The sequence below is a fragment of the Centruroides vittatus genome, unplaced genomic scaffold (genome assembly GCF_030686945.1).
Source record: "Centruroides vittatus isolate TY-2023 unplaced genomic scaffold, ASM3068694v2 contig_1381, whole genome shotgun sequence".
NCBI classification, from domain to species: domain Eukaryota; kingdom Metazoa; phylum Arthropoda; class Arachnida; order Scorpiones; family Buthidae; genus Centruroides; species Centruroides vittatus.
The window spans coordinates 1,971,921-1,995,675 of NW_027120867.1; the positions used below are offsets into that span (position 1 = coordinate 1,971,921).

The 23,755-nt window shown below is 30.0% G+C and overlaps 2 protein-coding genes across 2 annotated transcripts in view; one reads left to right on the plus strand and one right to left on the minus strand.

The window, feature by feature from the left end:
• LOC136990915 (probable tRNA (uracil-O(2)-)-methyltransferase) overlaps positions 1 to 3,517 on the minus strand; it is a 38,500-nt gene extending 34,983 nt beyond the window's left edge. Inside the window, exon 1 of the mRNA XM_067289383.1 lies at positions 3,014 to 3,517. Coding sequence (XP_067145484.1) covers positions 3,014 to 3,404 — 391 coding nt within the window. The 5' untranslated portion in view covers positions 3,405 to 3,517. The remainder of the gene's footprint in view (positions 1 to 3,013) is intronic.
• A 32-nt stretch (positions 3,518 to 3,549) lies between these two features.
• On the plus strand, positions 3,550 to 22,313 carry RabX5 (RAS oncogene family member RabX5). The gene is made up of 9 exons (XM_067289404.1): positions 3,550 to 3,750; positions 3,838 to 3,929; positions 4,079 to 4,144; positions 7,682 to 7,783; positions 13,740 to 13,804; positions 17,665 to 17,795; positions 20,172 to 20,262; positions 21,372 to 21,482; positions 21,551 to 22,313. Exons 1-9 carry the CDS (start codon positions 3,676 to 3,678, stop codon positions 21,613 to 21,615), a joined length of 798 nt encoding a protein of 265 aa, XP_067145505.1. The 5' UTR covers positions 3,550 to 3,675; the 3' UTR covers positions 21,616 to 22,313.
• Positions 22,314 to 23,755: the final 1,442 nt, after the last annotated feature.

The window sequence follows — 23,755 nt, forward strand, 5'->3', positions numbered from 1 at the left end:
AATGCAGGGAGGTGCAAAATTATGTATCCCTTTTCAGTTTCAAAATTCAGACTTGGGATTTACATACGTTGTGCAATGTACAGTACCTAGTGATGATAACTAAAGGATTTTTGATTCCTTATTGGTTGTCAACATAATGACCTTCACAGTCAGTGCATAAGCTCATATACTGTTTAGTTTCTTTGGAAATTTTGTTTAACGTGGCCAAGATAACAAGTCTCACAATTTTTGTTTTGCACATCATCAACAAGGATGTTTCTTGCTTTCATTATATAGCTCATGTTCTTAACCCCATAAGAAGTCTAATAGATGAGGGTGGATAAGTGAGGAGGCCACAGAGGTCATTTCTAAATGCCTCACCTACAAAGAATGTTATCTGAGTATTGAGGACAACAGCAACCAGTGCAGCAGGTTTCTTGCTGCAGAAACACCTTGATTATCCAGCAGCCATTGCTACTGCATATCAGGCAACATCATCTCCATTGAAATAGCATGGAAGAATTCTCCTGTGATGGCATCATTAGGGGAAAAAGATATCAAAATCATTGTGCCAGACATGAAAAACAGGACATACACTTTCAAGGAGTTGCACTTGCATTGTCATTCAAGCATGGAATAGAACATGGCAGTTCCATTTGTTGATCCTTCCTGAGAAATTAAATGTTTCTGGAAAGAGCAGTTTGGCCAGTAGAATTTCTGATGAAAGATCTGTCCTTTCTATTGAGAAAGAAAAGAAAAATCTGACGTGCTGACATCCTCTTCCTCTGGTTGTCAGTATTGCTCACACAATCATGCAATGTTTGAACACTGTGTGCCTTGAAGTTCAATGTATTTGCCAATATATGCTGTAGAGACCAGCTGAAGATCTACAATTGGAAATTTGTTGATGCTTGCAGACTAGCCAGGAAAAACTGTTAAACTAGCAAAAAATTCTCCTTGGTATACACTCACTAGACTATTTACTCCCTTCTTAGGGTTTGTGTAAATTTTTCCTCATCCATCTCAGTTTTTATGACTTGAGATTCAGATATATTTGTGTAAATTTTCCCTCATCCATCTCAGAGTTTTTATGCCAGAGAATATGGCCCTTGGGAATGTTGCAATAGGGTGCTTTTTATGCAGCACTAGAGAAGAGCTTTACAGCGAACACTCCGAAACCCGTTTCTGAATGGCCAATGCTGCTCGTGACGTCATTTCGCTGCATAAAAACATGCCCATAGTCTCAGTGTCTCTGAGATGAAATGGCACACATTCGCCCATGCTGCTAGCTTTACAGCACTGTAATAATGTCAAACAACACCATACAACTGCAATAATCTTGAAACTCAGGACATTTGATTGCCTATTTATGTCTAAGTCCATGGAATCAAAAATCCTTCACAAGGTGTGGTATATTGCACAACATATGTGAATCTCAAGTCTATGTTTCAAAACTAAAAAAGGGTACATAATTTACATACCTCCCTATATGTAGAAATTAATGAAAGTTAAATATAGTATTAAAAGTAAATAGAACCATTAATAATGTTAAGAATTACTATATAAACTCAAAACTAAATTTATTGAAGTTTATAAACTTAAATTCAATATCATTTTCTTGAGTACTTTCAGACAATGAAAGCATATATCCATCAGGCTCAAAAATTGAAAATGACCAGAATGCATTGTGGCTTTGTAGAAACAGCCATAACAAGAAATTTCCATATTAGTTGCTTATAAACAGCTATGATGTGTTCTGGCACTTTTCAAAAGTATGCCACAATACAATATTTATGTAGGTACTGTTAAAAAAAATTGCAACAACACATTCCAGCATTACAAACATACCATAACACGATATTACAGAAATAACATATACAGTATTTTTATCACACATGAATACAGCAATCTACCAACTTAACTTCATTGAGGAAGATGAGCTAATCCAATTCAATTATTATGCCTTTGTGTCCTTTTTTAACTTAATTTAAAATTTATTTTGTATACTAGTACTTTCTATATATTAACAGGACTTATTATACTGGAAAATATGGATGCAGACATTTAGTCTTACAGATCAAAAATAATGTTCTTTATTTCGTTCACCCGAACACATACACTTTAAACTTGTGTTTCGGACTTGTTCGTCCCTCCTCGGCAGGCCTTTAAACGACACTTTAAATTCTGTATTTCCGAACTTCTTTACATTTCCAATTAAACTTACGATCCACGGCAACCATACAATTTGACACATTCTTCTTTTCGTTTATTCTTTCTACTTAATTTCCCTAAAGGAAATTAAGTAGAAAAGTGGTAGTACGGTTGCCGTGGATCATAAGTTTAATTGGAAATGTAAAGAAGTTCGGAAATACAGAATTTAAAGTGTCGTTTAAAGGCCTGCCGAGGAGGGACGAACAAGTCCGAAACACAAGTTTAAAGTGTATGTGTTCGGGTGAACGAAATAAAGAACATTATTTTTGATCTGTAAGACTAAATGTCTGCATCCATATTTTCCAGTATAATAAGTCCTGTTAATATATAGAAAGTACTAGTATACAAAATAAATTTTAAATTAATCCAATTCAAAGTCAACTCACTCATTTGTCAATTTTGATCCGATATTATATCGGCGAACAGTTCGGGTTTTATCAGTTTGGCACCAAAGAACTTACTACTAAACTAATTTACTCTGTATGTTGTAAAAAGTTTGGATTGGATTTGTTTTGCAAGGCACCAGACTACACGACAGGCTTCAATTTATCCATTACGGTTTAGTTCTACCTACAATAAGATCAGGCACCGAAAGGTTAAAAAATGAATCATAATCTGAGTTACCACACAAAATCACAAAGATGAGAAATGATACCTGTATCTCACGCAGTAATAGGAGATACTTTACCGAATGACAATTCAAACAGTTTTAACAAATTTTTATATTGTGAAATTAGCAACCTCATATTATTTCATAAAGAGAAGACAAGAGAACTGATTAACATTTAAAAAAAAGGAATAAAAAACAGATTTAAAAATGTACCTAAAATTACAATTTCTTGTTGGATTTGAAATTTACTGGGTTGTTTTGGTAAGAGTTGTCTCGTTTGAATAAACAAACCCGAATTATTTCCATTTTCTTCCCAAATATCGACTTGACAACAAGAACTTAAAACATAACGCTTCTGTAAAATTACACGAACATTCATATCTGGCGTCAAGCATTCCTGTCTTAACAATTCATACACCGAATCCGAAACGCATTCATCACTTCTCTCTTTATCATCTACTTCCACAGTCCAAGTATCACATATATCGACACCCATTAAACGTCGATTAACAATATGGGGTCTTTCTATCCACACTCGTAAGGCTTCCCAAAATCCATTCTCTTCAATTTCGTTTGACGGAGGCGATATACTTTCCCACATCATTAACAATTAACGTTAACATAAAAATAAACTACAATATCACACCAATTGACAACACGGACCACGTGTTTTCCACGTGGCGTCGGTATCCTGCTAAGATTAAAGCGCCCTCTGAGTTTTCGCCTGTCGATAAAAAGCGCCATCTGACCATTGCGGTAGTTTCATTTGTCACTCGTCGTTGCCGCAATGAATGCGGTCGGTGTTTTAATTTGTAAATTTTGTTTGTTTGATTTTTTTTTATTATTTTATTAAACGTTAGTGAGATGAAAATTGAATGAAGGAGACTGCCTGTATGAAGATAATGAGGAAAACAGCTGCGGAAGACCGTATTATTCATCGTCTCCCTCAGGTATGAGTTTTCACACGTGTCGACAAAAAGTTGTCAATTTCAATGTATTATATTTATCACATGTTGAAGGAATTTTGATTTATTTAGGCACTCTTTCCGTCCGCTACACCTTACAGAAATTTCGATTTCGATGAAGAAGTGAAAGATGCGTGTTTATCTGAAAGATCGGTCCGATTGGGGTATTTTTTTTTTTTTTTTTTTTTTTGTTTTGGTTTTATAAATGCCTTTCAATGATCTAATCCGTTTTACACAAATTGGAAAAATCTCTGTATTAAAAGTGTTTTAAATTGAGTAATTAATACGTTTGTATTCGTCAATCTTATTTCAGACTCAAGATTTCAAAGGCAATCTTTGTTGGAGACGTTGGAGTTGGAAAAACTTGCCTTGTCAACCAGTAAGTTATTTAGAAAATATAGAAGTATAAATGTACGTACAGATTTTAAATATCTCGTGCTCATCGTGGAATCAATGAGATAAGGCAACACAACATGAGGGTAATGTGCCTCTTGCGAGAAACTGGCTTCTATTTAGGTATTAGACAAGGAAAAAAAACCCCAAAAATTTTTGGCCGGCCTGTTAGTCTGGTCGAATTCCCGACCGACTACCGGCGTTCGGTGATTTTTATCCTCTCGGCCACCGACGGGCGCGTCGTTATAGTTTCGATCGGGCTTATATTGGGGCAGCCGTCGGGCAAAAGGACGAGGACTAGCGTATCCGAGTCGCTTAAGAAAATTTCTGAGGCATAGGGAGAGTCGTTGAAATAAGACATCACAAATTTTAAGTCAAAATTTATACATATCCCCTCCCTCCCCATTGTGAACATTATGTGTGAACATCTTAAATCCAGTCTGTGAGAATAGCATGCCAACATAAATTTTTTGGGTTTAATAAACAGTTTTGTTTTCTTTAACGTTCAATCTAAATACATTGTAATTATTACAGTTTAAAAATAAATGCTGTCATCTATTGATCGATTGATCTGCTAAGCTTTAGTCACAATAATTATGCAAATAAACTTATTAAAAATTAATTGTAAATAAAAATATAAATAAAATTCATCAATATATTTGTCAATAATGCCCTGAATAGTTTTAAACATTAAATAACATTTATATACTTAAGAATACATTTTTCAAGAATTTGTTTTCTCTAATAAAATAAATTACAAAAATGTGATTCAATTCTTTATTATTAAAATTAAAGGATTTGAATGTAGAATTTAAAAAAAATTAAATTAAAATAAAAATAGTTATTAAAATACTAGCATCAGTAATTTTAGAAAATGTAAATAGATGTTTATGAATGCCTCTTTGATATGTTTTGGATTGCATTAACTATACAGCTGACAAGCAACTTATTCTACTGCTTCTCCCTCCCATCATTTGTCCCAGATGCACAGATGTCACTGCTTAATGTCCAACTTTTTAACCGTACCCCACGGACGTTAAGAAAGCCTTTTTGGCAAGCCCGTCGAAAGTTCGGCCGGGCCCGCGACGGGACGACCCGGTGGCGAGAATGGGCCCAATGTATCCGGACAGACCACCGTGTGAAAATTTTGTGGAGGGATTTTTCGATCCTGGACCCCCAGAGCAGTAGGCTGCCATCTTAATTGCTCAGCCATCTGGTTTATCACAATATCTGAGTAGGGTGCAGTAAGGTTACTTTTCTGTTAAATACCAAGAGTAGTCATCAGTATTTGATTTTAAAATTACACATATTTTTTGTTTTAAAGAATTATATATATATTATTTGTATGAAAAAGTTTTTCGTCGGGATTCATATATACAGAGTTTATTTTAATGGAAACTTTTTCTTTGGGAATTTAGTTATTTCTGAAAGGGCTACAGTTCTGCAGACCTTACTTGTAAGCTACCGATGGAAAGCACTCAACAAAATTTGATCAAATTAATAAAAAATAAAACCCCCACAAAATTTAAGATTTGCTTGGTTCTAATCTTAATAATTTTTATTTATTTATCAAATTTTAGTTTTATTTTTAAATTCTGTATGAACATGTGATGACAATATTTAAAGTTATTTAGTTACAAGATATCTGCTTGATTTTTAACACTTTCCTTTTAATATTATATTTTATAGTATATCTATGTTTCATATATTTACTGTTACTGTTGTTATATTTATAGTAATTATGAATACTGAATTTACATCAAAATATAACTTAAAATCTTGTGTAATATATTTATGTAAATACAATTCATATTTATCTAGATATATATAAGCAAAACACTAGATTATTTCAGGCTATATTTTGGATATATACCTAATAAAGCTTTTCAATTCAGCTTTTTAAAATAATCTTAATGTTTTATACAATCAAAGCTGAACTGAAAAGCTTTATTTGAGCTACATATGTTCAGAAACAGCTCTTAAAGGAGTAATATTCCATATGAACTTTCAATTTTTAAATAAAAAAATTTAATTCTAGTGTTATTTCCAATTTCTTTCTTTCGCAATAGTATGATAAACTTTTCAAGGATGTTAAAAATAAATAGATGCAAAATGAAAGTATTTCATTTAATCTGTGACTTAGTGACACGGCTTCCTCGGCAGAAATTTCGAGATTCGCGCGATAATTTGTCGGATAAATTTCGTACTTAATTCTATTTACGACAGAGCTCGACGAACGATAATCTTCTAAACGAAAAAATTTTTTAAGTTGATAAGTCACAAAATTATATGGGAAAATATCTAGTTAAATTACTTCACATTACAATTATATTAATATAATGGAACAACTGAAAATATTTTACTTGTTAAATTCATAAATATAAAGTAGTAGAAACAGTTTGAAATTGAGATACTTAATTACATTAATTTTAATAAAAAATACAAACAAAAATATTACTAGAATGGGCCATGCTACTTGATACAAATATTATTATAAATGCAAGAGAATGATTGAACGAAATAACTTTTTTACTTATTTTGCTGTTTTCTTATCTGAAGTGGATATTTTAATCTATCTTGAGAATTACAGATTTGATTTAATGATTCTAAATAGTTAAAAACATTAAACAAGTTCATTCTAAATCTTAGTTTGTAATCTTATCATTGCCTGACTGATAATATAGCTTGTAGAAGAACTGGATAAGATTTTTAATAAATTATATAAAAGCTGATGACCTTCTAATGTTCTATAAATATTTTAATAAGATGAATTTTATCAATAGCAATGAATTCTTTGTGTTAATTACAATTTAAAAATAGTATTTTATTTTATTTTGTATATACATATTACACTCATTATCTGGAAGGAATGGGCAGCAGGCAATATACATAACATTTATTCATTTGTCACAGAGGTGGGTAGACTTTTGTAAGATAAGGACTACCTATAATACAGTATATTCCAAGTCATACAGTCACCTAACAAGTAAAAATCACTAGCCTTGATGATGATAATTACAAATAATGTATTTAGTATTAGAAAATATCAAAATACAAGAAACAGTCAATTTAAAATAATATTTTAATGTCGAGTCATGTAAATTTACCCCGAAATTTGGTCAGAATTGGATGAAGGTCCACTGCCGGACTGTGAACGATGTCGTGTCCGCACCCAATTTATTAGATTTTTCTATACACCTTTATAGTGATTTTAATTTAATTTTTATTTTCAAAAATATAAAATATTGCATAAAATAAATTGTCTTCCTAATGACTCAGTGTTATTTTTTTAATATTTAAATAAGAGTTAAAATAACTTGTAATTAAAACTTATAAAAACATTTGTTTTTTACAAGGTATTTTTTGTAATAATAATTAGATAAATTAAACAAATTTTTAAATGTAATATAGTCTTTGGATTTAACAGTTTTTTAATGAAAAATTATTAAATATATTATTTATAATAAATAATAAGATGATGTATAAGTTAGTAAAATATACTCTTATATATTTACATTTATAGATTTTGCCATGAAATCTTTGATGCCAATTATAAAGCTACTATAGGAGTGGATTTTGAAGTTGAAAGATTTGACATTTTAAATGTGCCTTTTAATTTACAAATGTAAGTTTAAATTAGATTTATTAATACATTATTAGTTGTGAAAGTACTCAATTATGTTAAAATTTACCAAATAATTTAGTAATAAATCAATCCGTTTGTTTAGGTAATTAATTATTTACAAAAATGTACTTTTAAAATGCATTAAAACAGGTCATTTTATTTCTGAATTACATTTTTTCTATTTTTACTGTTAGTCTATTTTATGATTGATGTAGATTATTGTATTGAAATAATACATTGATTTTATATATGTTATTAATATATTCACTTTAGTACTTCGTATCTGTTCTTCGACGACGTCAGCTTTATCCGCTTATAAATTGGATAAAGTACGCTTTATACTGATAAACTTCAAAATTAATAGTGTTACTTGCTAAAAGACTTGGATAAAGCTAGCAGTAGCCGAGTTAATCCCAGTTTTATTCAATTCACAGGCTTTAACTGCAACATATACATTAATAATACACTATCGTTAATAATAATAGTCATCATATGACATATGACATTAATTAATTATTTTAATTACATACAACGATAATTTTGCAACAGTGACTTAGAAAAGTTTTCAGTTTTGTTATTGCTTTTTTCTAATAAAAACATAATTGTTTCTAATAAAGAAAAATATTTGTGCTAATGAACAATTATTTATTGTGACGTCGTCACAATGCCAGACTGCAATTTTTAATTGTATTTTTTAAATTTATTTAATTTAAAATATATGCTCCCTTCCTCAAATTAGTAATGTCTTGTCTTATACATCATATCATACTTCTTGTTAGCAACAGAGTCATGCTGTCATCTATATAACTCCTTACAGGGGAAAATTTTTGAATTGAAATAACGAGACTTCCGGTTTGCATCGGAAGTTCGTATATAGTTAATCTGGGCTTTCTGACCCTAAGCTTTCCATATTTTCCTAACCCCTTCTGGGTTCTTCTTTGGGTAAAACCCAGAGGGGGTTAGGAAAACGTTTGTTTTGGAAGAATAAACTTTGTACGCACCCCACCTGGTTAAAGGGTCGAGTAGGTCATGTTTTGTTATATACAACCCGTGTACGGTTTCTGATTTATGAAATTCAGAAGTTAGAATGTTTATAAATTTGCTGTAAATTTTCTAATCTAGTAGATGCCTTTATGTAGAATTTTATAATGCACAGCACACAATCCAAAGTATTGAATAACATAATACTCTGAGTCAGTTTAACCGGATAAAAACATTGAACATTATAAATTTTTTAACTTACAAGTTAATTAATTTAGATAATTCTCTTTGTGATATATATATATATATATCTGTGTGTGTGTGTGTGTGTGTGTGTGTGTGTGTGTGTGTGCATGCACTTTTTAAGCATTATTAACAGTATTATGTTTTTAATAAAATCCTTAATTTAAAACTGCAAAAAAGTACAATTATTATTATACTTTTGATGGAAAATGTAATACATATATTAAAAATTTATAAAATTAACTAGATTACTTTTATCATCTTTTAAATACAAAATAAATAATTTACTTTTTATTTTAAAACATAAAGTAACGTAAAATAATTAATAAAATAGAGAATTTCTAAATATATGAAATAGTTCGTAGCAGTCAGTAGAGTAACCAGGAAAGGCCTCTTCCTTTGAGAATAAATAAATTTTAAAAAAAATCAAATAAATACAGGAGAAAGATTTGAATGTGACAAATCCACTTGTATACATGTATATACGATATCTAAGTGCATGCTCTTCATCCTCTTCATTCAAACCTACGTGGCTACATCCACATGTAGGTTTGCAAATTCTGATTTGTCCCTCATAATTTCAGTTCTAGTTATGCTATGAAATTTAATTTAATTTTTTTATTATTCAGTTTTACTATTGGTTTTATCCTTTTTTCTTTAAGAGAAGGCAATAGTGAAACTGAAAACTCTTCTAATCATTCTTTATTGCAAAATTAATATGATTAAATAAATATTACTAACATTGCTTAATGTTTCTGTAATGTTACAGCAACATTACTCTTGATTATGATAGACATCATATACAGTATATTTTTATATATAGCAATATATAATTTATAAAAATTTAATTTTATTTAATTATATCCTCTATTATGTGACTTTTGGTATGAATTGTATGGAATTAGAATTAGTGCTGAAAAGTACAAAAATTTTATATTTGAGTATTTGGGATAATTCGAGTACAGATAACTAATTTATTCACATATTCAAAATACCCGAACATCATTTAAAACCCTCATTTATATTTAAATCATAATAAAAAAAGATAAACAAACAAATGAATGGATAAGACATGCTGTTAGTATTAACTATGTATTAATATATAAAATTAACTTACAAATTTAGATAAAGATTCAGCTACAAAGATAAATATTTTAACAACAAATTTGACTGAAAAAAATTATGCCGTAAGCACAAATACTTATAATTGTCACGTTAACCTCGTCGGAGAACGGTTCCTCGACGAGGTTAACGTGTCAATTACGGTAAGTACTTGCGTGGAGTTAGGAGTAATAAAACATTTTATTTATTTATTTATTATTATAATTAATTGTAAATTTTTTCATTTCAATTATTTAAGGAAGTAAATAAAAATTCCATTAAAACAAATAGAACAGACTAGAATATAAGAGCCAGTATTTCATTATATTAAAAATGTTTTGATTTAACATCATGTATGTACAGTACAGTATCTTCCAATAGAACAACTTGCAAATCTAAAAAAACAATCTATAACTTGGCTTTTAACATTTTTATAGAATGTTATGTTGAAAAACTTGTTTAAATTTCAAATTGGAATTAAATTAAAATCATTGAATATTTGTAAGATTATTTTGTACTTCGTTTGTATTTATGTGTATGTATATGTGGAAAGATAAACATTAACACCTCATAAATTTCAATATAAATATTTTATAAATAAGTAAAGAAATCACTATTTGTTTCAGGAAGTCAATCAACACTTTGTTTAATAAGTGTTGATTGACTTCCTGAAACAAAGTAAGCATTTTCAATCAAGATCTGACCATCTTCAGCTTAAAATCTTGCATTTAACAGCTTACAATAATGTAGCATAGAATACATACATTAGAACAAATTTAAAAAGTTTTCATAATTTTTATACTGAAATTCAAGGTCTTATTCTCTACACAAATATGCATCAAAGTTAAAATGTATTGCTGTAAATAGTATTTCTGCACAATATAAATATATATTGGATTGAAGAATAATTCATAAGCGTTTTTTGTTTTTTTTAATTTATCTTAAACAAAAAAACTACAACAAATTAATATACTTGTTGTTGTTGTTGTTTACGACGTCCTCCCGTCGTTGAATAAGTTTTTGCTCAAAGCGTGTGACACCCAAGTGCCGAGTTTCCGAACCTTGTCCACTGAGTGAAGATGGTTAACCAGTTTTTTGATCACAATCCATCTGCCCCACCAATTATCTGGTTTTATGATGTGGATTTTCACGAAGAAGTTAATTCAATCGCTCTTCGTCAAACTCAATTGGTCGACCGGCGTGTGATCCGTCCCCGACGTCAAAATTTCCATTGTTGAAGTGCGAAAACCAACGTAGGCGGTACTTTGAGGCATTGCTTCTTCTCTGTACGCAGCACAAATCTCACGAGCGGCTTCGATGGCCGTAACGCCTCGATTAAATGCAAAAAGCAAATGGTGTCGAAAATGCTCAGTTTTTTCCTCTCGACATTCCACTTTAATGTTCTGAAACTATGCAAAAATCAAAACGCACTATCTTGTAGAGCAAAAAATTCTCTTTCAAATAACATAAAACATTTTTCCAATGCATTTTATATTTCTGCATGCATTTTTATATTTGAAAAAAATGTTCATGAATTATTTATCAACCCAATATATTGTGCAGAAATAAAGGTTATGCTAGATTTTAATGTACTTTTATATAAAAGTTTATATACAGACAAAACAAAAATTCCTTTACAAACTGGTGTATTTAGTATCAAAACTTCAAAAAAAAAAAAACCTTAAAAATCCAGCAGAGAATATTTTGTCTATTGATACAATTTAATAGACACAGTTTATTGATGGAACTAACGTTTTCAACTTTTCTTAAAGGTCATTTTTGGGTTCTAAAGGTGGAATACAAATCAAACAGAAAAATCAAATTCAAAAGGCTTTGTCAGATACAATGTTGCATGGGCAAGAGCTGAATATATAATTAATAAATACAAAAATAAATAAGATAAAGGTAAATACACAAAAATATAACAAAATAAAATAAATTTATATTATTTTGTTTTATTTTTGTATTTATTAATTATATGTTCAGATCTTGCATATTTGACATTGCATATCTGACAAATACTTTTGAATTTGATTTTTCTGAGTGATTTCTATTCCATCTTTAGAACATGAAGATAACCTTTAAAAAAGGTTGAAAACATCAGTTCCATCAATAAACTGTGTCTATTCTGTACTGGATTTAAGGTTTCTGGAGCATTGAAACAAATTGTCATCTAACCTAATAATTATTTAATTAGATGAAAAGATTATTGAAAGGAACATACACAGTGAAACATTGAAAATCCAGATTCAATGTCAAAAAATGGATATTAACTTTTTCCAATGATAAATTTGTTGTTATTCTTTAGGCCTTGCATTGTTGATGATCTTTTATCCTTGCATTGTTGATGTTCTAATATTTCATTTACAGTTTGTAATTGTAATTTTTAAAATTTTGAAATTATAATTAGTGTATTTTTTGTTTTAAATAGTGATCCTGTGAATTATATTTTGAATCTTTGTCAGTATTCCTACATTCCTTATGAAATACTGGTCTAAACATAGAACACCTAAACTTGATTTTCAGTGTATTTAGAGTTTACTGTACTTAAAATGCTAACTTACACATATATTTCAAAATCCAGATAGGGTTTGGCCCCCATAAGTCCAGATTTTGACACTTCACTGTATATTTTTTCTATTTAAATTTTTCCTAAAAAGAATTAAATATAGACCCATGAAAACTTTTTGTATTTTGTTAGAAACAAAAGATTTTATCACTTTCATCAGAGAATTTGACACGAAATCTAGCGTTCTATATAACTAATTTAAACAAAAAATAATTACTAAATGTTCCATAAAAATTTTCAAGGGTATGCGTGATGTATCCAAATTACTCAATCGTAGATACGGCTATTAATACACGACATTCTCTTTGATAAAAACCAGTCTAAAATTTATTATCAAGTAAAATTAAATTACATGGTAGGAACATATAATTTGAATTTTTATGTAAAATAATAGAAAATTTTTATTATTAAAATATATAAATATCTACTTTGCTAGTACTTTTGAAAAAAACATTATTTTCAATGTTAAATTTTAAGAAGAATTTTCAAATTGTAGTTTCAGTTACTTAAAACACTTAGAATTACTTTACTTGTAATAAATATACATGCATTGTGAAATAAAGACTCTTTATTCATAACACTAGTCTTTGAGATTTTTTTTTTCCTGTAAGAATTTAAGATGTATCATATATACAGACTCAAATGTTATCACTGAATAAAAAACACTTTACTTTAATAAAATTTTTTATGTATTTGTTATTTTATTAAAGTATAATAATAATAATACTGCATAAATATATCTTAAAGTTGTTGCTATATAAATTATGTTTAGTAAAACAATGTTTTCTGTCAAGAAATTAATTGAAGATCTTGTTTCATATATATCAGATTACTAAATTACTCTGATATTGATTAACATATTTTCCTCACTTTTTCTATTGGAATTCATCCTTATTTATATAACTTAAAACTTACAAAAATTAGTTTGAATTGTTTTCAATTTATTTAGCTTATATTATATGAATATTCTTGTCATATAATTGTATAATAGTGTTTAGTTAAATAGTATATATAGTATAGTTATTATAATGTTTAATAAGATTGTGTATGCCCCGTGTTTAGATGGGATACTGCCGGACAGGAACGTTTTCGTTGTTTAGCATCTGCCTATTATCGTGGATCTCAGGGTAATTATTATAATGTTTATTGTGTAATGTAATAAATTATTTTATTAGAAAAATAAAAATAAAAATTCCAGGAAGAAACGTTTCTGTATAATGATGAAAACAAAATTTAAATATACAGTGGGTGATCGGTTAATGAATAAATCAGATAACGAACACCTTCACGAGAGATTTTTATATTTGGACAATGAACACCTCGTGGAACAAACACAAGAAGCAGCAACGTAAAATACCGAATACCAATTGGTCTTTCCTCGCCTTTGGGCAACGATTCGAAACTTTTCGGAGTGCGGGAGACGTCGGCACGGACGCTCGACCCGGTATATACCGATCGGATAGTATTCCTCCAAACTTTGAAACTCTCCCTTGTAATTCCAGCCTTTTATTTTTCTGACAGAACAATTCTTTTATAGTATTCGCGAGACTGTGGGTGAGCGCTCGTTAAATTTTGGGTGGGTTTTTATTTTTGAAAGGCGAGAGTATAATAACAAAGGTAGAGAGTGGGCGGAAGACGTCTGACGTTGCAGGGCAGTATAGCTCGAACGGGTCTACGGTAGGCCGCAGTTCAATCTTATCTAAGAAAGATACGGTATAATCAAGAAGACTCAAGCAGCTAAAGGAATAAGAAAAATCACATCTGAGAAATAAAGAACATTGAAGAGCTCATAATGGAATCCGAAACTGATCTGACGACGGAAGAACGTCGAGAACTCTCGAATGAAAAACACCAAGAAACTCGGCGAGATATGTTTTCTTCCGAAAAAACAGAATTAATGCCGGAATTGGGTTTGGCCCCTATAAGTCCAGATTTTTGACTATCTCTATTTATATCTGCTATTAAATATCTTTTGAAGAAGTGGGAGGATGTCAGAACAACAGTCTTAGAATGGCATCCAAACCAGGTTGAGGTTAATAGGCTTAGGGATCTCTACAATTACAATGCTATTAATTTCTTTTTTAAATCCTGAAAAAGAGAGAAAAGCAATTGACATTAGACAGATTCTTTAACCCCCACAAATGGAAAAAACATGACTAATAAAAATGCAAGACAGTGTATGTATGTATTTTTATTATTACATATAAATAAACATAGTAAGAAAGTATATAACTTTTATTTTTTGGAGTTTTCAGAACAAATTCTCATAAAAACCTATGGTAAATCGATAATCGGTTAACAAACAATTTGGATAGCAAAGTCTTGGAACAGATTTTGTTTGTTAACTGATCACCCACTGTGTATATATTTTTGAGTCTTAAAATCACCAGAACAATATTAACACTGGCCAAGTTCACCCTTTTCATAGACTCTTCTTCACTTGCATGTATGCAAATTGTATAACAGTTTCTGTACCATCAGATATTTATAAAAATTACTTTGTAAAATAAAGAATTTTGTCTTCAATATTGTACATTGTATAATTCATTTGAATTTAGTAAAAATGTTTTATATTAATGAAATTATTTTAAGCAGGGATGTCAAATTTGTTTACCAGTAACCACTAGCAATACAGATTTTTGTATACAAGCCACTTAAAAAATTTTATCACGGACATCAAAAACAAAACCGTGCATACAATTTTTTTACTAGTTTGTCTATAATATCAATAACGTCTACTAAATATTGATAATAGTTAATAAACTGATAATTCTCATACATATTTTATTTTTTAATGTAGAATTTCAATTTTAAATTGATTAAATTACATATTGAAATTTGTTATCTTTTATTTCATAAGCTGCATAAAGATATTCTATGGATCACATATTTTCTATAAATCACAAGTTTGACACCCCTGATTTAAAGTAACAGAACATGCGGTATATAAGAATAAACTAAAAATATTTTTTCCTTGCTGATTTGTACAGTTATAGCAGACAAAACTCACTATTATTATTGCCACCTTTCATTTGTATTTTTAGTCATTCTTATTACGTGATTTATTTACTGTATTTATTCTTTATGACAAAATTATAAGCTAATGTATATGCACAATGTGTTTAAAACGTGTTTTTACTTATCAAAAAAATTGGACCAGTAATTTCAAAAATAATGATTACATAATTATACAGTAAAGAATCAATAATCTTAAACCCTATAGCGGTCTAGATTCAAATTTGATATAGAATTCATAATTTACAATCTATTATTTATTGTGATATCATCACAATGCTCTCAATTTCAGTAGTTCTTTGTTCCTGTACATCATACTTTTTCTGTTAAACAATAGTCGTGCGGGATATCTGTCTAACTCTCTTCAAGAGAAAATTTTTTAATTGAAATAACACACGTTCTATTCCAAGCCAGAAGTTTGTATATAGGTAATCGGGGCCTCCTGTCTCTAAGCTCTCCATATTTAGTCTCAACTTTCATCTATCTAACTCTGTTCTCGAGATTAAGGAAGGACAGATAGACAGACAGATGCCAATGAGAATTTATAGGTCTGTAATTTTTTAAAATTGCAGCTCAACAATGGATATTTCATATTTGAACATTATTTCTCATCTTTTTATCTATTTTGACTGTCCAGAATACATGAAACTTGAACTCAGTTATGTAGTTCATTCTATTCTATTCAGCCATAAACCAAACAATAATAGAAATAACTACATTTATTTCAGATTAATTTTTTTGAGTAATAGACTGTCTACTTGAAATATTTTATATCTTGAATCATAATTTTATCAAATCATTACTATAAGACTGATCATTTTTAAGTGGAACTTTTAGGTAAGTTGTACTGATATACATAAATGATAAGGAATGCGTTAAATGTAAGAGACAACCCATAAGTAAGTAGATACTCAGAATGTCAGCAAATGCATGAGGCAATATTAACTCTGAAAATACATTGCCATATTGGAGAAGTGTCTTCCAATATTCTCTGGTGGGCTGGTTGACAAAACATCCAATCTGTTCACGGACGATACGCTGCCAAAACGATCCAGAACCGGCCGGCAACACAAGGCATCCGCAAGATTCCCCAAGGAATCTTGGCCAGTCGGTCACCTAACACGAATCCCATCGAACACGTCCGTAATCCGATAGATCGTGCAATGCAACGGTGTTTAAGAAAACCCGCTACCCGTGGAGAATTTTTTACGTCGATTGTGTGCCGAGCGGGTCGACATTCCACGGGCCAAGATAGCAAAACTCATTGATTCTATGCCTTAATGGATTAAGGCTTTGAAGAAGGTGAGTGGTGGGACAACTAAGTTTAATGTGCTTGTGTGGCATTTGTATCGCACGGATATTGTGAAGTAAAAGACAGTGTCTGAAAATAAGGATGTCTATTTACTTATGCATTGTTTCTGTAGTGTGTGTTTTAAAAATATTTTAATGTATAAAGATTAATATAATAAAAGTTTAAGAATAAGTTTTGATTATTATTACATTTGTTGTTTAACAATATACAGTAGATTTTTGATTTAATGAACAAGAAATTTCTGTTTTAAAAGAAAAATTTAGAATCTTTTCTTTCCATAAATAGAACACACTAAAAATTTGAATCAGTGAGTATAAATTACACATCGTAGTTAAGATAACATAAGTTATAAAGAAAGTACTTTAAAACTTAATCAAAATAAAAAATTGAAATTATATTTCATAGAATTTAGTAAATTGTTTTCCTTTTTACTTCTTGTGTTATTTATTTTTATATATTAATAAAATTAAATAATATATTAAATTTCTACTTTTTTAGTGCCCATTTCTACTTTATAAATAGATTTTTATTAGTGGACTTTTGGAAATAGCAGACAATTCTTTTCTCTGGTCAATCCATTAAATCAAAGGTCTACTGTAATGTAGAGGAAATGTAATGTAGAGGATTTTCAAAAATTTATTTATTTTTTTTATTTTTTAGTTATAGTTATTGTGTTTGACATATCAAATTTATTAAGCCTTCAGAATTGTGCAATGTGGTATGAAGAAACTCATAAGAACAATTATAAGGATCCTGTCGTTTTTCTTGTTGGAACCAAAAAGGATTTAGTGGTAAGAATTATTTAACTAAAATAAATTTGCTAGGATAATTCAGTTATAATCATTTTAAGTTTGTTACTGTAATTTATTATTCAAAAATCTTTTTACTGTAATTAGTATGGACATAAGGCCCACCGGTGGCCGAGTGGTTCCGTTCCCCGAACGCCGGGAGTTAGGTCGTGGGTCCGTCCCTCGCCCGGACGAGCCGGCTGCGTGGAGTTTTCCGGGTTTTCTCCACATCTGTAATGCTTAGGGGCCAGTTACCCTTAAAAAGACTTCCTGGAAGGCATTCCCCCTAGACAGATCGCCAAAGTGTTGCATTGCCATAACTTGTTTGTTTTGTTTTGACATAATTTTCTTTTACAAATGTTTATTTTATAGTTAATTATAATATTTAATTGAAAGTTTATAAGTGGAAATTAAATTTTAACTTATAAACCTTCCAATATTGAAATTTTTAACAATATTAGATCACAGAGATATGCATTGAAAGTGCAAGACATGAATTCAACTGAAGCCATTTCTTTGATCCCTTCACTGAAGTGTAATTTTAAACTTTTGTGGCATTTAAAGCATTAATATATTTCAATTTTGGTTTATCTGTTTGATCTGGGATATGCTGTATATTTTGAAAGTTCCTTTAGAGGATGTGGATATTCTCTATAGGAACTTTTAGGATATTTAATTATGCCTTAAACAACTATTGTTTGTAATCTATAATCAAAAACTGTTTAAAAAAAGTAACTATATCTAGCACAATATGGAATAATTGAAACATTTTGACATAATTATCTAAATAATTTAATAGTTAGAATCAATTAATGTAGAAGAAATAAATGATCCAGTGCAGAATTTAAATTTAAGATCATAAGCCAGGTAAGTACAGTACTTCATCTCTTCATGAAGAAAATGAAATGGATAAGTACTTCATCAATTTTACAAAATAAATTGTCTGCAATAATCTTCCTGGGCATTTTGATTGTAGCCAATATTTAAAATTTTGTATTGAATTGTATGAAACAAATATTTCATGATTTAAATAACAATAAATGAAACAGTTTTTCCTCCCTACTCTGTACTGAGAAAGCCCTTTTCAGGCTGTAATGGGGTAGCCAGGTGGTGAAGAACTGGATCAAACCACCCAGAAAACCTTGAGGATTGTACTCTTATTTGATTCCCATCTCTTGGAATATTAGGCCGAGTGTTTTAATGCCTCGACCATTCAAACGAACGAAATAAGCATTATTGCAAAATATAAATCCGCATTCAGACATAGTATAATCATCTTAGCAGTCAAATCATATTTAACTATCTGGTAATTTTAGAAAAGAAAATTTATGATATTTTTGAAATTGAAATATATATAATATTATTAATAATATAAATATATAATAAGTATATTTATATTATTACATGTAAATATATATTATATATTAGCACTATTTTATCAAGTTGTAAGTAGACTAGACCTTAAAGAATTTGAGTAATTTGTCTGAAGGTTGGTGGTTAAGCTGCTTTCTCGTATCAATATTAATGTCCTACCTTTAAATCAAATTACTTTAAAATTAAAATCTAGTTTATTTATAGTCTGATAAAATCTGGAGTTTAGTTATTTATTTATTTAGTTAATTAGTAGAAGGTTATCAAAATTTTGGATTAATTATGCTGTGTACTTGTATGCTGATAGTAATTTTAAGTCCTTTGACATAGAAGCATTTGCACTGCTATGTCACGTGATTTGTGTAATAAATGTATAAACAAATAGCCATTAATAATAAATGCATGCACATGTAAGAAACTCTTACTATTAAAGTTGGTACTGCAAATGGCTGCTATATTAAAGGACTTCTGGATCACCTGGCATATACGGAGAAAAACAAATTTTCTGTTTTTGTTTTAATATTTCAAATAATGTTTTATGCATTATAAAAAGGTAAAACTTTTCTACTGTAACGAGATTTTATAATTTTTTGGCTCTTTAGAGACAACTTTTGTAATATCCAACTCCGTTGTTTGACTTTCGGATATTTTTATATGTATATTTTAACTCTGTTCCGAGGACACTAAGAGGGCCTCTTTCCGTATCCATTATGGATTTGGCCAGGCCCGTGGTGGGAGTGGCCAGATGGTAAGAGACAGATCTGCCATATCTGGAATAGACAACCACAAAACTTCCTGTGGAATTGCTTATCTGGATTTGATCCTGGACCCCAAGCAGTAGATTGATCCCTAACTGTCTCAGCCATTTGGCCATTCACTTTTGTATATATTTTTAGGAACATGTTTCATAGAAAAGTTTGGGGTTGTCTGTAATTATTTAATATTTTGGTTAAGATATTATTTAGGAGAATTTAAAATTTAATAAATTAACAAAAACTGTTATTTTAGTCAGATGCGACATACAGTATTGTTGAAAAAGAAGCTATCATTCTAGCTAATAAACTGCAAGCAGAATACTGGTCAGTTTCATCAAAAACAGGTAAAACTATATCAAAATTAGTTTATAATATATCAAATCAATAAAAGCGTATGTCAGTATGAATAGTTAATTTAATTTAAATCTTAAGAATATGTCACAAATATTTGTTTTTGCTTGTGTTTATCTATATTTTCTATTTTTATTTATTAATAAAATTTTATTTTATAAACATCTTACAATCATATTTTGATTAAAAAATAAGTCCATATATAATTATTTTCAAACAACAATAATTAATTCCTTTACCTTTGAAACAATGGCTGAATGAAAAATTAAACATTACATATGCAGTTAAAATGCTAAAAGGCCCACCAGTGGCCAAGCGGTTGTGTTCCCCGAACACCGGGAGTTTGGTCGTGGGTTTGCACCTTGCGGGACGTGGAGTTTTCTGAGTTTTCTCCACGTCTGTAATGCCCGAATAAGGGCCTCCAGAAGGCATCTTCCCTAGGCAGATTGCCCAAGTGTTGCATTGCCATAACTTAATAAACGAACAAACAAACAATAAAATGATAAAATAAATTTATTTAAATGAAATAAAACTGTTTTATTTTTTAAAATATCTACAGTTAATATATATATCTTCAGTCTTAATATAAATCTTGTAACAGATGGTGCCACATACAATTTTACAAAGTTTGACAGGAAAAGTTATACAACTTGTTGCTGGGATTTTTTCTTTCTATCCTGTGGCCACTGAGAGGGCTTTTTAACCAAACCCATTGCAGGTTAGGCCAGGTGGTTTAGGACAGATCACCCTGAAAAATTTCTGGAATCTTTTTACCTGTCCGGATTCGTTCCCGGGTCTTCTGGAATAGTGTGCCGACACCCTAACTGCTCGGCCATCGAGTCGTCGAGATTAAACATTAATGGCTATTACGTTTTAAACTCAAAATATAATTCTAACTGACATCTATTGAAAAAAAAACCTTGATTTATTTTTTATTTTGTAAAAAATTATGTTTATAACACCTGATAATATTTGAAATTATGTTCAAATCTATTTATATTGAATTTCTTGATAGTATAAAATATATATATATTCGGAGGAGTACGGTAACTAACATTGTGACACGAGAATTTTATATATAAGATATATTATTTTTCTGCAGGAGAAAATGTAAAGGACTTCTTCTTTCGATTGGCCGCTCTTGCTTTTAATTTTTCGGTCCTCAGGGAGTTGGTTTCTCCGAGTAGAAAAGAGATATCGGAAGATTTTGTCAGTAAGTGATGCCGTAATTCCTTAAATAACTCAAACTACTTTATTCTTATGTTAATAATTATTTTGTAGGATTGCACAACAACAAAGATACTTTTGAAGTAAAGAAATCAAAATGTTCCAGTTGCAGAAGATGAAGTAATGCAGTTATTTGTGCCAGTTTTTAGTCCATCAAAAGTCATTTTTTATATATTTGCCATAAAGTTTCAGTATTTTTATTTAGTTTTATTAAAAACACTCGCAAATATTCGACACACCGAATCGATATTTTTTCACGTCGTACTACATATCATACGTCGGTGCCGAAAACGTATACTCAGAAGTTTTGACTCCGGACTTGCCACACTCTTGCAATTTAAACAATATTTGCTACTCTAATTGTTACAGTTTAATAAGAAATAATTAAAAATACAATATTTAAATTGAATTTTATGAAATTAAAAAATTTATACTCATATATTCACATTCTTTTAAAGAAAAATTAGTATTCATATATAAATATATATTTTGAATTGTATCATTTGTGTTTCAGGTATTCTTCTTCGTTAAATTTCAATGTTTCTTATATAAAATATCCAAATATCTGTCATATTAATGCGTAAAATTTTATATAACACTTCATAAAGTTGTTCGTGCATACAAATATATTCTGTTTTTCTGTCTGAAGTATAAGACGGACGTAAAATTTACATTTTATATTTATAAATGCTATTTTTTAATGATTTCATAAGAATTCTAAAAATATATTTACTTTCTTTTATTTTCAAATAATTATAAAAATGTTCATTTAGTTGTATATTTTTCTGTTTAAAAATAAATTTTGTAAAATAGCAAATGACTTTTTAATTGAATTATTATATAAAGAACACTTTCTATTTTGAAAATCTCACTAATTACTAAAATATAAAAACGGAAAAAAGAATGAGGACAAGAAGAGTTCAGAAGGGATTTCTTAATTTAGAATATTCATTTGTTTATTTTAATTTTTATTCTTAAATTTATTTAATTTTTGGAAGGATGATTAATGAGAAATTACTTCTTTGTGCTATTTATTGTCAATATTATTTGGTACGGTGCGATAAAACTAACGATAATTGGTGAGTGAAATGATCCTATTTAAAAAATGTTGTATTTAAATAAAACTTTCATATCCTACATATTAAACTTGGCGTACAAGTGGCAGAATGGATAAAAACTGCTAAACACTGGTCATTGGTGAAGGGTTTGCACCTCACCAACCGGCTGGCCAAGTGCAGTTTCTTGGATTTTCATGTATTAATGTCTAACTATGGCTAGTTTCCTATAGAAAGTCTTTCCGAAGGCATGCCTCTTGGCAGATCGCCCATGCGTTGCGTTGCCGTATTCCAACAAAGCAAACCAAATCCTTCCCCCAAACTTATCTTTCAAACACAGATAACCCGCAGGAAATACGATAATTTTTAAACGGTGATAAAAAAAAATCTAGAATAGAAAAATTAGCACCGTTCTATAAATGTACCAAATCTTAAATCATACATGGAGTATTCAGAATAATGTATAATCTATATGGCAACACACTATTCTGCCTATATATTTCTCCTCGTGTCTAGTAATACCGGCTGGACGACGGGCACCATTTATTTTTTCAAGGTGAATTTATATTTGGACATAGTTAACAGCGCCGGATTAAGCCTCTAGCGGGCCCTAGACAAAATTTAAATTGGGGCCCCATTTAAATAAGTTGCTTCTAAACAAATCTTATATAATGTGACATTAGCATGGGTGACATGTGCGGATATCGTGGTGTCACCCAGGAATATTTCTAGATGGTGCGCGAGAGATATCGTGGCGGAGATTACTTCTGACACACGGATGGCTGTTGGCCTTTTTTTTTTTTTTTTTTTTTTTAGTTAACGACTGCTGAAATTTCTAGGTCACTCCAAGTTACGGGCCCTACACGTTTCCCTACTTTGATTTTATGGTATTCAGAACGGACCGATTTACTTCATTTCAGGTATAGGAAACTGAATTGGTGCAGATTTGGCGGAGGGGAAAAAGAGATCGGTCGCATTTCGCTTTGTGCTTTCATCTGTGTTGGACGCCATTTCTACTTTTGAATGGTTAATCATTCAAAGTGAAAAAACTTTTACATAGCATTTTATCGAAAACCGAAATATTTTTATTTTTATCGTGGTCGCACAGTGGCGGGCACACGTAAAACGATTGGTGGGCGCCATGGTGCCCGCGGGCATACGGTTGGGGACCACTGTATAATCTATATGGCAACACACTATTCTG